Here is a 14,397-nt window from a genome sequence, read left to right as displayed (position 1 = left end):
CTCTCCCCCTCCAGTGTCTATTTTATAATATAATGCAAGGAAAACCAAGATTCAAATGACAGCCAAGCATCTTAATATTATTCCCCCCTTTTCCACATTCCAACCAAGGCTCGATCTCTGTATCCCAAACCCTTTTGTTCTCAGGTTATACATATGTCATTATTTACCTCTGTCTCACTTAGCCCATTGAGACCTAATTGTTCTCCCAACTACGTGATAGAGTTTTGCAAGACCAATGACTTCTTCATTGTAACTACCTTTTTAAACAACATAAATGACTATACACATAGACCTTACCAGATGGAATATATGGATATCAAATTGGCTACATCTGTGGGAAGAGATGGTGGAAATGCTCAATATCATCAGCCAAAACTAGGCTAGTGACAGACTGCTCATATGCAAGTTCAGGCTGAAGCTGAAGAAAATTAAAACAGATACATCAGAGCCAAAATATCTCAGGAACAGATTTGATGCATTAGACACTAATGATTAAAGACCATAAGTGTTATGGGTTGATAACATGAACATCACAGAGGAAGAAAGCAAAAGGTCATTAAGACAAGAAAGAAAAGACCAAAATAGGGTTCAGAAGAGTCTCTGAAACTCCAGTGCAGAGATGCTAAAGTGAATCAAAGAAATGAGGAGGGTAAAACAACTGAACAGAAAATTTCCAAGGCAGCTTGAAAAGACAAAGTCAAGTGTTAAAATGAAATGTTCAAAGAAAACCAAAAGGGAAAAAAGTGCTCATCATTTCTTAAGGTGAAAGTGCTGAAGAAAATATTCAAACCTCAACATACAATATTGAAGGATTCTATGGGCAAATACTGAAAGATGCAGAAAGCATCATTGGTATACGTAGAGTCATTGTACCAAAAAGAAATGGTCGTTGTTCAACCATTTCAGGTGTTAGTAGTAATACTGAAGGAAGAAGTCCAAGGTGCACTGATGGTATTAGCAAAGAACAAGGTTTAGGGAATCGATGGACTACAAATTGAAATATCATTTCCATATATTGATGCAGCAGTGGATGCCCTCACTCATCTATGCCAAGAAATTTGGAAGATAACTACCTGGCCAAATGATTGGAAGAGATCCACATTTGTGCCCATTCCAAAGAGAGGTTACCTGTCACAATGTGGAAATCATCAAACACTATCACTAATATCACTTTCAAGTAAAATTTCTCTGAAGATAATTTAAAAATGGACATAACAGAACAGAAACTCTAGCTGGATTCAGAAGAGGACCTGTAACAAGGTATATCATTGTTAATGTCAGATGGATATTGGCTGAAAGCAGAGAATACCAGAAAGATGTTTATTTGTGCTTTATTGACTACAAAAAGGCTTTTTAAGTTGTCAATTTTTTTTTTTTTTTAATGTGTTCATCGTGAATTGAATGATGGTTTGCATGGAAGAACATCAGTTTTGCATTCAACCAGTCGTATTTTGTTTCAATGCAATGATTACAATCCCCTCCATGTACCACCATTGGTTAACAGTATTTTCTTCTATTCCCCTTTTTGTCTTTTTTTTAATGATATACACAAAACACGCAGGGGTATATAACTATTTAAATAACCAAAGAGCACATTTTGCAAGCCAGCCTCCTGCCTACCAGCACACAGCCTTTCTCTTACCATGAGTCTACAGTCCTCATCTCCTCTATCTCTCCATGCCATCACCTCTGCCTCCATCTCTGGTGTCCCTGTTTCTCTGGTTAGGGTCCCATGTTACACCCATGCTCTTCCTTCTATATTGTCCTAGGGTCCTCTGTTCCTGGAATGTAAGATTAACTACTTCCCATTTTGTTGCACAACTTCTACCTTTACAGTTGTGACAAATCCAATTAGTAATAACAATTACTCACTATTGAATCAAAAGAATCCTATCCCCATCTCCTTACACCAGAGCTGTCTAGACAAGATGAAAACTATTCGGTTAGGATTCTACCTTCTCCTACACACTCTGAAACTAAATTCCCTCTTGAAAACTTGTAAGCCAGCCACTTCATGTCTTTATAGCCCTCCCATTTTAGGTAGCCAGTGTCTAAGTTGCCCATCCCTCTCAACTCTTATGTACTGAGGGGATAGTCTTGGTTCTTGCTGTGAAGACTCCTTTCCTCATGGTTGGTGTTTTGAGCTACTACATCCATAAATATAGGTCAAGTTCATCAAATTATAGCAATTTACACGTGCTTCCTCTATCAAACTTCTTTATCTTCTTCTAGTTGAGTTCTGATTATCAAGCCATCCAAACGAGGTCAGATGGACCTATCTGCAAGTTTGGGCCTTCTTACATGTCTCCTCCTCATATCAGCTGGATATTTTGCTCTTAGCTGTATGTAGCCCACTGTGGCTAGGTCAGTGTCCATGGCTTCAGGAGTTCCCAAGTTTCCCCAAACTTCAGATCAACCAGCCTTTCTTCTTCTCTCTCTCATCTCAAGGTAGACAGGAGTCTATAGAACATGGTCAGACTCAGCCCAGGTCTTCATTACTGTCTTTCCCCTACTTCCATTCACAAGTAGGCCTATACAGTCACCAGTGAGCGTACATGCCTGTTTGTGTGTGTTCACTTTGAGTTTCAGTCTTGGAAGGGGGGTTGTCATGAAGGAACTTGATAGCTTGCCTTGGTGGCTCCCCGGCGAACAGCTTCTTATTCTTGTAATAAGCCTAAAAAAGTCTGTGCAAAGGATTTGACTGGATCATGGAAAGCTATGGCTAAGACTGTGAAGAATGGGTATTCTAGAAGAACACTTAATTGTGTTCACGATAACCTGTATGCACACTAAGAGGCAGTTGTTAGAACAGAACAAGGAAACACTGAATGGTTTAAAATCAGGAAGTTGCGCACCAGGGTTGTATTCTTTCACCATATTTATTCAGCCTGTATGCTGAGCAAATAATCTGAGAAGCTGGATTATATGAAGAAGAATAATGGCATCGTGATTGGAGGAAGATGCATTAACAACCTGCAATATGTAGATGATACAACCTTGCTTGCTGAAAGTGAAAAGGACGTAACGTACTTACTGATGAAGATCAAAAGATCATACCCTTCTTATGGGTTGCCCCTCAATGAAAAAAAAAAAAAAAAAAATCAAACATAATTCCTCAGCACTGGACCAATAAATAACATGATAAATGCTGCAAAAACTGAGGTTGTCAAAGACTTCATTTTGCTTAGACCCACTATCAGTGCTCATGGAAACTGCAGCTGGGAAATTAAATGACATATTGCATTAGGCAAATCTGCTGCATATGACCTCTTCATAGTGTTTTAAGGGCAAAGATATCAGTTTGAGGACTTATGTGTGCCTTTCCCAAGCTTTGATATTTTCAATAGCTTCATGTGCATGTGAAGGTTGGACAGTGAATAATGAAGACTGTAGAAAAATTCATGCATTTCAATTATGGTGTTGGAGAAGAATATTAAAATTACCTTAGACTATGTTGGAAGGAGTACAGCCAGAAACCTCCATAGAATCCAGGATGGTAAGACATCATCGCTTATACTTCTGACATGTTATCAGAGGGACCAGTTCTGGAACAGGACAGAATGATTGGTAAAGTTGAGGGTCAGCAAAAAAGAGGAAGACCCTCAATATGATGGATTGACACAGTGGCAGCAACAGTGGGTTTAAGCTTAATGAATGTGAGGATGGCTCAGGACCTGGCAGTGTCATTCTGTTGTATATAGTGTCGCTGTGAGTCAGAACTGACTTGACAACACCTAACAACAACAACAATCAAACTTCTAATAAAACACAAGTGAACATCTTTACAAATCACTGAAGGTTTGAAACAAGTTTATAGGAAATAAAACACCATAAAACAGTTTTTATTTAGATAGATCAAGTGTTTTAAGAAATGTCGAAAAACCTCAAAGATGAGCCAAGAGAGGAAGACCTTGATGAATGAAGAAAATGTGGCTGAGATCCAGAGACCAGTGGAAGAAGATGATAGAATTATTGTTGATGCAATAGCTATTGAAGTTCGCATTTTGCATGGTTTGGCATTTTAAATTTTAAGTGAGCATTAAGGCCTCAGTAAAAGTTCAACTCCATGGGTGCCAAAAGCATTGAGTAGTGCTGATCAAAAAGGTCAAGAAATGATGTTTGTAAGCAGTATCATAGCTCATTAGGGCAGTTTTACAGACAAAATCATAACTGAAATGAGTCTTGGATTTACCAATATGATCCAGAGACCAAGTGCAATCAAAGCATGGTTCCTGAGAGGATCTGTTGAGACAGTTAAATTCAAGGCAGAGAGATTTGCTCAGATGGATATGATGGCTAATTTTTGGGACCCCCCAAAGGATAATCTTGATAGAATTTCTTGGGGGACACAGGACAATCACAAAGGCATATTGTGAAGTTTTAAGAAATTAAAAAATTGTGCATTGGTGAGAAAAAGGCCTGGAAAGATAAACTTAAATTTAAAAATATTTTCATTATGACAATTCACCTCCTCATTCTGTGAAGGTAGCAAAAGACTCGTCTATGAAAATTTCATTGGGACACTATTCCATCCACATTACATCCTGATCTTAACCATTCAGACTTCTTTTTGTTTATCAAACTTAAGAGAATATTGAAAAACAACATGATTTGTGTCCTCCAAGATGCCAAAATTGCCCTTTAGGCTGAATTCTTTAAGGAAAGGTTAAAGAGTTAGAAACACTGACTTCAGAAGTATATAGACCTAGGAAGGTCTGGTTGGTCTGAAGTGTGGTGACCTGGGGACTCCTGAGCCATGGACAAGGACATAGCCACAGAGGACTGGAACTGAGAGTGAAGTGTTCACTAGGAAGTGAAGGGAGATGCACAAGAGTGTCAGCTGATACGAAGTAAGGAGAGAGGCACAAGAACGCCAAAACTTGCAGATATACCCATTCAACCTAGCTTCAATGGCTTTTGATAATCAGAACTTGACTAGAGAAAGAGAAAAAAACAGTTTTGGGTAAAGGAAACAAGTGTAAATTGCTACAATTTGATGAACTTGACCTATACTTATAGATGTGGTAGCTCAACATACCAACTGAGAGGGAAGGAGTCTTCACATCAAATATCAATCCTTTCCCTCTGTATACAGGGTAGATTGTTGTTGATGTTAGGTGCCATCAAGTCAGTACTGACTCATAGTGACCCTATGCACAACAGACTGAAACACTGCCTGGTCGGGCCAACATCATTGTTGTTGCCAAGCTTGACCCAATTGATACTGCCACTTTGCCAATCCATCTCGCTGGGGGTCTTCCCCTTTTTGTCTGACACTCCACCTTACCAAACATAATATCCTTCTCCAACGACTGGTCCCTTCTGATAGTATCTCCAAAGTATGAGAGATGAAGTCTGGCCATCCTGGCCTCCAAGGAACACTCTGGCTGCACTTCTTCCAACACAGATCTGTTGGTTCTTTTGTCAGCCCATATTCTCCTCCAGCACCATAACTCAAAAGCATCAATTCTTGTACAGTCTTCCTTATTCACTGCCCAGCTTTCTCATGCATATGAGGTTATTGAAAATACCATGGTTTAGGTTAGGCACATCTTAGTCCTCAAGCTGACATCTTTGCTCTTCAACACTTTAAAAAGGTCTTGTGCAGCAGATTTGCCTAATGCATACATCGTTTGATTTCTTGACTGCTGCTTCAATGAGTGTTGATGATTGATCCAAGAAGAGTGAAGTCTTGACAACGTCAATCTTTTCTCTGTTGATAAGAATGTTGTTTATTGGTCCATTGATGAGAATTTTTGTTTTCTTTACACTGAGATGCAATCCATACCGAAGGCTGTGCTCTTTGATCTTCATTAGTAAATTTTTAAACTCCTCTTCACTTTCAGCAAGCAAGGTTGTATCATCTGCATATTGGAGGTTGTTAATGAGTCTTCCGCCTATCCTGGTGCCACATTTTTCTTCATAAAACACAACTTCTCAGATTATTTGCTTAGCACACAGGTTGAATTGTTGTTGTTAGGTGCCATCGAGTCAGTACCGACTCATGGCAACCATATGCACAGCAGAACAAAATACTGCCTGATCCTGGGCCAACCTCACTACTGTTGCCACGTTTGAGTCCATTGATGCAGCCACTTGGCTAATCCATCTTGCTGGGGTGGGGGTCTTCTCTTTTTCTCTGACCCTCCACCTTACTAAATATGATACCTTTCTTCAGCGACTGGTCCCTCCTGACCATATGTCCGAAGTATGAAAGACGAAGTTTGGCCATCTTGGCCTCCAGGGAGCACTCTGGGTGTACTTCTTCCAACATAGATCTGTTGGTTCTGTGGGCAGCCCGTGGCACTTTCAGTATTCTCCTCTAACGCCATAACTCAGAAGTGTCAATTCTTCTACGGTCTTCCTTATTTACTGTCCCGGAAAATATGTTGAGAAACACTAGCTTCACATTTTACCATTTTTATTTAATAAAGATTGCTGTGATTTTGTATCATATTCTTTTACTTAACCTGAGGAGCCCCACAGATAAGGGTAATTAGTATTTAATATTTTAAATACCTACATACACAGTTTTAAACGTAAACTATTATACGAGAAGTGTATGGTTAAAATAAAATGAAAAGCTTCATCTCTGGTTCTATTCTTCCATTATTAGAAATAATCTTTCTCAGATAGAGATGACTCAGAAGAAATTAGTTGAGAATATAGTTTTATTTCATTACACATTTCTTTTTTACCTATTCATATAGGAAGCAATGAAACTTCAACAAGATATGAGGAAAAAGAGGCAAGAAGTGTTGGAGAAACAAATAGAATGCCAAAAGGTAAGATAAAATCTTATGATTTGGATGCTGGGATTGATACATAAAATGGGTTTTATAAAGATATCCTTAACGTAAATCTTTTTAGTGTTATTGTCCTAGTGTGGTATTGTGGTATAATGCACTGGATTACAAGGTCAGTTTGAACTGCAGGGGTTGGTGATTCCAATTCACCAGCTGCTTCTTGGAAACTCTATATGGGATCTATCTCTATTAGTCGGAACCAACTCTATGAAATATTAAAATACACTAACCATAGTTTTTATCTTTCCTGTAAATTTTATAGATGTTAATATCTAAACTAGAAAAAAATAAAAACATGAAACCAGAAGAAAGAGCAAATATAATGAAGACTTTAAAAGAGCTTGGAGAAAAGATCTCACAATTGAAAGATGAATTAAAAACATCTTCTGCAGTCTCCACACCATCCAAAGTGAAAACAAAGACAGAGGTATTTATCTACCTTTTTCATTTGCATTGAATTATTGAGCAAGTGCTATGTGCTAGGCACTGTGAAAGTGTATTAGAATAATGTAGTTGGGAAATAGACAAACAACTGTAATTTTTAAAAAAGTGTTTCTTTTGATATATTATCTCTGAGATGAGGTAATAATAACCCTTTTTGATTAAAGATTTGTTTTTAGTTGAACTTTTTAGTTGTTTATGCTGAATGTGAAACTGCTAGAAGTAATATAAAAAAAAACCCTGTTTTTATAAAAATGGCACCAACCTCCCATAGCACTCTTGTATTGAGCTGTATTCAATAATTCATTGCAGTGGGCACATAGAATCCAGGCACCATACTCACAGTGTCTTAGGGAAGTTAACAATTACAATGTAGCATCAGAAAATGTTCAGGTCTTTGTTAAGGACAGCTTCTCCTCTACCCATAGACAGGCTCTCTCTGGCGCTTAACCCCTGGTCTAGCCTATGGCCTGCTCAGGCTGTGTTTTCAGTGTCCTTTTAGTAATGCGAAAGGGTTCTTCATTCTACTGCATAACCTCAGCCAGAGGGCACTCAGCTTCAGTTCGATGGGTCAGGAAACATAGCTCTCCCAATGAAGTATCTGGAGGCATCCAACTCCAAAAAGTGATGTTCCTGCCCAGAATCACTCAGTGACTTTTACTTGCTACATAACCTTGATGGCACTTAACAACACAACAGTGGGCCAGGGATTCCACTGCCCTGTCTCATGGTCCTCTGCTCCTTATCCAGCATCACTGCAGCTTTCTGTCATTGTTTCAAGGAGGTTCATTGTGTTAGGTACCTCACAGTCCAAAAGATGCACTGTACTTCTGGGTCCTCTTCTTTTATGGTATCGAGATACCCCATTCTGCTTCTGAGATGACTCATTTTATACCGAGCAGAATGGCAAAATTTGACCAGTCACAATTATCCCTTTTAATAGTCACTCAAAATTGAATCTAGTAATCCAACATGTTCCTCCACTTTTTCTTACCCACATCCATCAGGAAAAAAGTTGTTTGGTGGGAGTCACGATGACTGGAGATAAATGAGAGGTTTCCTTTTTCAGTAACGTTTTTCTAATGCTGTAATAATGTTATAGTAAAAACTTCCCTTTAGTAGTCAAAAGGCACTGAGTTTAATTTGGGTAAAAATTATTAAAAATAATAATCAGAAGTTGCAGATCCATGTAATTCTGATATGATTGATTTTCAGCTTTTCTGTGTCCTTTTTCTAGCTTTACATAGTGGTTTCATTTTATCATTGCTCTAGAGTGAGAAAAAAAGTTGGTTTCCAGACTTTAGAGAGCTGGGATAAATTTTACAAATACACAATGCAAATTATGCACTATAGTTCATTACATTTGAATTTAGTATAGGAATGCAAAGTGTTTCAAGATTGTTTCTTTAAAATATATTTAATATATTATTTTTATTGAAACTTTCCTCAATTGTAGAAAGAACAAGTGCGCATTTAGACATTAAAGCATACATGAAAGAAAAACATTACTCTGCCATCTAAAGACTGATAATTTTCTTTAGACAAAAGAGTGACAATTGCAGGGTAAATCAGAAAGTAATTGTGTAACTATTATCCTTGAACTATTATTGAATTTTTACTGTGTTATTTTATTTTCCCCCATTGAGCTATATTGATGATGCTTTAGTCTTGGTGTGGCACTGTGGGTTAATGTGCTAGACTGCTGAGTCTCTTTGAACCACAAAGTCGGTGGTTCAAGCTCACCAACCTCTCCTTGGAAACCCTATCAGGGTCTCTGTGGGTTGGAACTGACTTGCTGGTACTTGACATCAGCAACAACAGTCATTATGTGAAATTATTCTCAGCTCTCTCATCTAAATTATAGACCGTTTTATGCAGTGCTTTCACTTTTTAAAAAATCTTTTTATTATTTTCCACTGGTTTAATTTTACTGTCTGCACATTTGCAGTACTACAGTTTTAAGGTTACTTCCTTAAAACACCTATTCTATCACTTGTGCTTTCCTAAGAGATGTGTATGATCCTGAGTAAGATCTTGGAAGGTCTTTACAAAACAGACATTTAATCTTCATATTTCAAAGGCCCAGAAAGAACTATTAGATACTGAACTGGACCTCCACAAGAGGTTGTCCTCAGGAGAAGACACAACCGAGTTACGGAAAAAACTCAATCAGTTACAACTGGAGGTGAGATTTAAGGAGTTACTGACACTCCTCATTTCAATAAATTAAACACTTCGATAGTCCTTTGATTTTCAGTGTTTAACTTATGTTAAGTATACCTTTTGTTGTTATTTAGGCTGCACGATTAGGTATTTTACCTGTGGGTCGAGGAAAGACAATGTCCTCTCAAGGTCGAGGAAGAGGCCGTGGCCGTGGAGGAAGAGGAAGGGGTTCACTAAATCACATGGTGGTGGACCACCGCCCCAAAACACTAGCAGTTGGGGCATTCATTGAGGAGGAAAAAGATGAATTACTTCAGCATTTCTCAGTAAGTTTTTCAAAGTAACAAATGCTAACTCTAAAAACACTGTATTCAGCATTTCTTAGCTGCATTTTGTATAAATGTGTCAAATGTTTTATAGATTAGTAAACTTAGTTGTAAAAATATGGATATTAGCAAGTTCTTACTAATATATTTGAAGGTCACGAAGCAATTCTTGCTTTGTAATTCCATAATACTGCACATAAAAGCATTTGTAGTGACAAGTTGTTTCAAAGCTACATTTGATTTTTGTTTAAGGATTATTACAGAGCTTACCAAGTATTTGTAGTGCTATAAGTGAAAATAATCTAGGATGGAGGCAGAACTCAAAGTAGAGATTTATTTGGATAACAACATGTTTAGTTAGTCAGTATAAAGTGGTGACCATTTGCTTTAGACAAATATGTAGAAATCTTCTATAGACCAATGTCTTTATTATTTTATGCATTTTATTAAGTGTAGACTTTGGCCACCACTATATCACTGGTACATGCTAAAGGAACACTGCTGGTTTGTTGGTTAAATGTTGGGCTGCTAACCGATAGGTCAGTGGTTCAAACTCATCAGCCACTCAGCTGAAGAAAGATGTGGCAGTCCGCTTGCGTAAAGATTGACAGCCTCGGAAAGAAACCCTTTATGGTCGCTGTGAATCAGAATTGACTTGAGAGCAGTGAGTTTGTTTTAGGTTTGGAATATGTTGTCAAATATTTAAACTTTACAAAAAACTTGTAGAATGTGGTTGTTTATAATACGTAATTAACAATTTTATATATTGTAGGCATCAAACTCCTCATTATACTAAGTTTTTGTTCAGAAAAGTTTTATTTTTTTTAATTAAGAATCTTCGTTTTTATTTTATTTCATAGATATCTGTGGTTATTAAAGTTCCTCAGGAAGAATTTCCTTTTAAGTATTTTAACATTAAAGTTTAGATCATGAGCTAAAAATGTTAATTAAGTAAGGCATAGAACCTTGCTTAAGGGAACAGACTGGACAAGATTAAGGGTACATTCCTTTGTCCTTGGCTAAGGAGAAGTTTGGCTAGTTTTTTCCTTTGTTTTGGTTTTCAACTTTTTATTGTGAATTGGGTACAGGTTTACAGAGTAGATTATCAGTTTTACATTCAACATTGATACACATTTTGTTTCATCTCACTGATTGCAGTCCTTTTGATGTACTTATTCCACTTCCTCCCTGTGATTCTTGTTTCCATTTCTCCTTCTTTTATAACCCTTCTGAATTTTGCTTGGTTAAATGTTGCCCTTTTGACCTCCACTGGTTATGGTAAAGTGTACTTCACTAGTGTTACTGTTTTCTGTGTAGACCTATCTATTGTTTTGCTGAAAGTTGAGATTCAAGGATGAGTTAATTTCACGACCTACAGCGTGACTAAGGCTTGGTCTCTTTTATGAGTTTGAGTTTTTCCCACTGTCTGTGATCCCTTTCAAATCAGCTGGTTTAGTGGTAGCCTGACATCATCTAGTTCTTCTCGTCTCAGTGCTGTAGAGACTGATGTTCACATGGTCCATCAGTCCATTGGACTAATTGTTTCCATGCATCTTTGAATTTCATCACTCTTCTTTCTCTGAATAGGGTGAAACCAGTAATTGCACCGTATGCTTTTAAGACCCTATTCGCTATTCACCAAAGTAGGATGTTGAACATTGTCTTTGTGGAATATATTATGCCAGTTGACCATGATGTCCCCTAAGACTGTGGTCCCTCAAGGTGTTTAGTTATGTCTAAGGTATTTTCATATATTTGCCCTCTATGTGCTTTACAAAATTCATGGCTGTATTTTTAGGAAAAGTTCCAGTATCCTCTGTTAAAGCTCTACATATTTATAGGCATACTCTGACTCTCCATCCATTCACTCTGCATGTCTACCCATGCATCTACCCACTGTAGGACTGTATATGCAGTATTTACCCATGCTGCCTGAAACTCTTGCACTCCTCCCTGTGTTGTCTTCCCCAGCTTCCATCATGTTTTACCCACTTTCCTCTTTAATTCTCCTTCACTTGTTAATTAGTGTATAGTTTTTTTTTGTTTTTTTTTAAATGTTTTATTGTGACTTACGTGATCGTTTACATGGGAGAACGTTAGTTTTACGTTCATCCTATTGTATATATCAGTTACAACCACTGCCATACATCATCAACCAACCAAAGGGTGTATACGACAAGCCTGCCCCCCAGTCGTCAGCACACAGTCCCTCTTTCTCTCTGGGTCTAAAGTCGCCAGCTGCTCCATCTCTCCACGTCATCATCTCTGCCTCCATCTCAGGCATCACTGCTTCTCTGGATAGGGTCCTGCTCTCTGCTCTTCTCCCTTGATGGTCCCAGGAACCTCCGCTCCCAGGCTGAAGCATTAATCACTCCCCTCCTTGCTACAAAACGTCTACCTTTACATTTCCAACCCTCACAATCACTCCTGATAACAATTATTCACTATTGTGTCACAAGAGACCCATCTGCATTTCATTTCATCAGTCCCGCCTAGACAGATTGTATACTACTCAGTGGAGAGTCTACCTTCCTTCACGCCCTCTGAATCTAGGTTCCCTCTTGAAAGCTTGTAAGCCCGTCACTTCTTGCCTTTGTAGCACCCCACCCGCACCCCCCCATTTTGGGTAGCCAATGTCCATGTTGCCCATCCCTGTCTACTCTGTGTATGGAGGGGGTGGGAGTGATTCTTGCTGTAAGGATTTGTTCCCTCTTTTGAGCTACTGTATCCTTAGGTGTAGGTCAAGTTCATCAAATTGTATCAGATTACTCTTTTTTTCCTCTTCTTTCTTCCTCTGGTTGAGCTCTGATCATCCAGTCATTGAAGCCAGGTCAAGTGGTATTATCTGCAAGTGTGGGTGTTCTTGTGCATATGCCCTCTCTTCTTATCAGCTGGATGCTTCACTCTCCACTCTGTGGCTATTTCACTGACTCTGGGCCCAAGAGTCCCCAGGTCTTGCCACACTGCTGGCCAACCAGGTCTCCACCCGGGTTCACAGGAGTCTCTTGAACATTGTAGGGCTTAGCTCATCGCTTCATTGCTGTTTTTCCCTCACTTCCCCTAATTGGTGACGAGCTTGGTCACCAATCAGAGCATGTATTCCCATTGAGTCTTAGTCTTCGAAGGGGGTTTACACTGAGGGGACCCGACCACTTGCCTTGATGTCTCCTGGGCTAGCGATGTGTCTAGTTTTAATGGAGAAAATTATTTACCCTGAATGTTTGCAATAGTTGGACTGTACTTTGGTATTTTCCAAGTAGTACCACATAGGGAGTATCAGTTAATTAAATGTGCAGTGGCTCTTTAGGATAAGCACTGAACTGCTAACTACAAGGTTGACGATTTAAGCCCACTAGCCGCTTTCCAGGAGAAAGATGAAACTATCTGCTCTCATAAAGATTTACAGCCTTGGAAAACCTACACAGGATTGCTGTGATTCAGAATCTATTGGACAGCATTTAACAACAATAATATGCATCAGCTTTAACTAGTAAGACGTTTGAATTCTACATTTGATACATGGTTGAACTTGGGATTTTTGTTTTCCTTCCTGATTATGAAGATATGAGGGAGCTTCAAAAGTTTGGGAAAATGCTATTATCTTTTTTTCTTAATGTTCACTTGTACTTTATTGAGTATGCCAAGGCATCCACCTGTATGGATCATAGCAAACTATGGATAATCTTGTGAAGAATGAATATTTTACAACAGTTAATTGTGCTCATGAGGAACCTGTACATACACCAAAAGTCAGTCCTTAGAACAGAACAAGGGGATGTTGAATTTTTTGTTGCTGTTTTTTAAAGCTTTTCAAATTTTATTTAATTTAAAGTTTTATTGTGGATTGAGTGAAAGTTTATAGGGCATATCATCAGTTTTACATTCAACAAATCATCTACCTTGTTTCATTACATTGATTATAATCCCCTCCATGTGTCATCAGTTAACAGTATTTCTCTTTATCCACTTTAGCTTTTTTAAAAAAACACACAAACAAAAAAAAAAACCACTGAGGCATATATAATAATTTACATCTCCAAAGGGCACATTCTGCAAGTCGGCTCCGCGCCACCAGCTCTTAGTCCTCTTCTTAGTCCATGAATCTAGAGTCCTCAGCCGCTCCCCCTCTCCTTGCCCCCATCTCTGCCTCCTTCGCTGGCGCTGCTGCTTCTCTGGATAAGGTCCCGCATTATGCTTGTGCATTACTCTCTTGATGGTCCTAGGGTCCTCTGTTTCTGGACTGTAAGATATACCACTCCCCTTTTTTGTTACGGAACCTCTACCTTTACAATTGTGACACTTGCGATTAGTCATGATAACAATTATTCACTGTTAAATCTTATGAATCTTATCCCCATCTCTTTTCACCAGACCCAACCAGAGAAGATGACAGCCATCCAGTGGGGACTGTTTCTTTCCCCCCATACTCTTAAACTAAACTCCTTCTTGAAACCTTGTTAGCCAGACACTTCGTGCCTTTATTGCCCCCTCATTTTAGGTGGCCAATGTCTAAGTTGCCCATCCCTTATCTACTCTGTGTACAGAGCGGATAGCATTGATATTTGATTTGAAGACTCTTTCCCTCTCTCTGTTGGTATTTAGAGTAACTACCGCTCTGAGTATAGGTCAGGTTCATCATGAAGATGTATCTTCTGTCACTG

The 14,397-nt window shown here is 38.6% G+C and overlaps 1 protein-coding gene across 1 annotated transcript in view; it reads left to right on the top strand.

Annotated features, from left to right (window-relative positions):
• The window catches only part of RBM27 (RNA binding motif protein 27), a 145,619-nt gene that overhangs the window by 111,982 nt on the left and 19,240 nt on the right, over positions 1-14,397 (top strand). Inside the window, exons 16-19 of the mRNA XM_006874510.1 lie at positions 6,711-6,785; positions 7,069-7,233; positions 9,328-9,432; positions 9,545-9,736. Coding sequence (XP_006874572.1) covers positions 6,711-6,785; positions 7,069-7,233; positions 9,328-9,432; positions 9,545-9,736 — 537 coding nt within the window. The remainder of the gene's footprint in view (positions 1-6,710; positions 6,786-7,068; positions 7,234-9,327; positions 9,433-9,544; positions 9,737-14,397) is intronic.

The sequence above is a fragment of the Chrysochloris asiatica genome, unplaced genomic scaffold (genome assembly GCF_000296735.1).
Source record: "Chrysochloris asiatica unplaced genomic scaffold, ChrAsi1.0 scaffold00280, whole genome shotgun sequence".
NCBI lineage: Eukaryota > Metazoa > Chordata > Mammalia > Afrosoricida > Chrysochloridae > Chrysochloris > Chrysochloris asiatica.
This window is presented reverse-complemented; position numbering and strand designations above follow the sequence as displayed.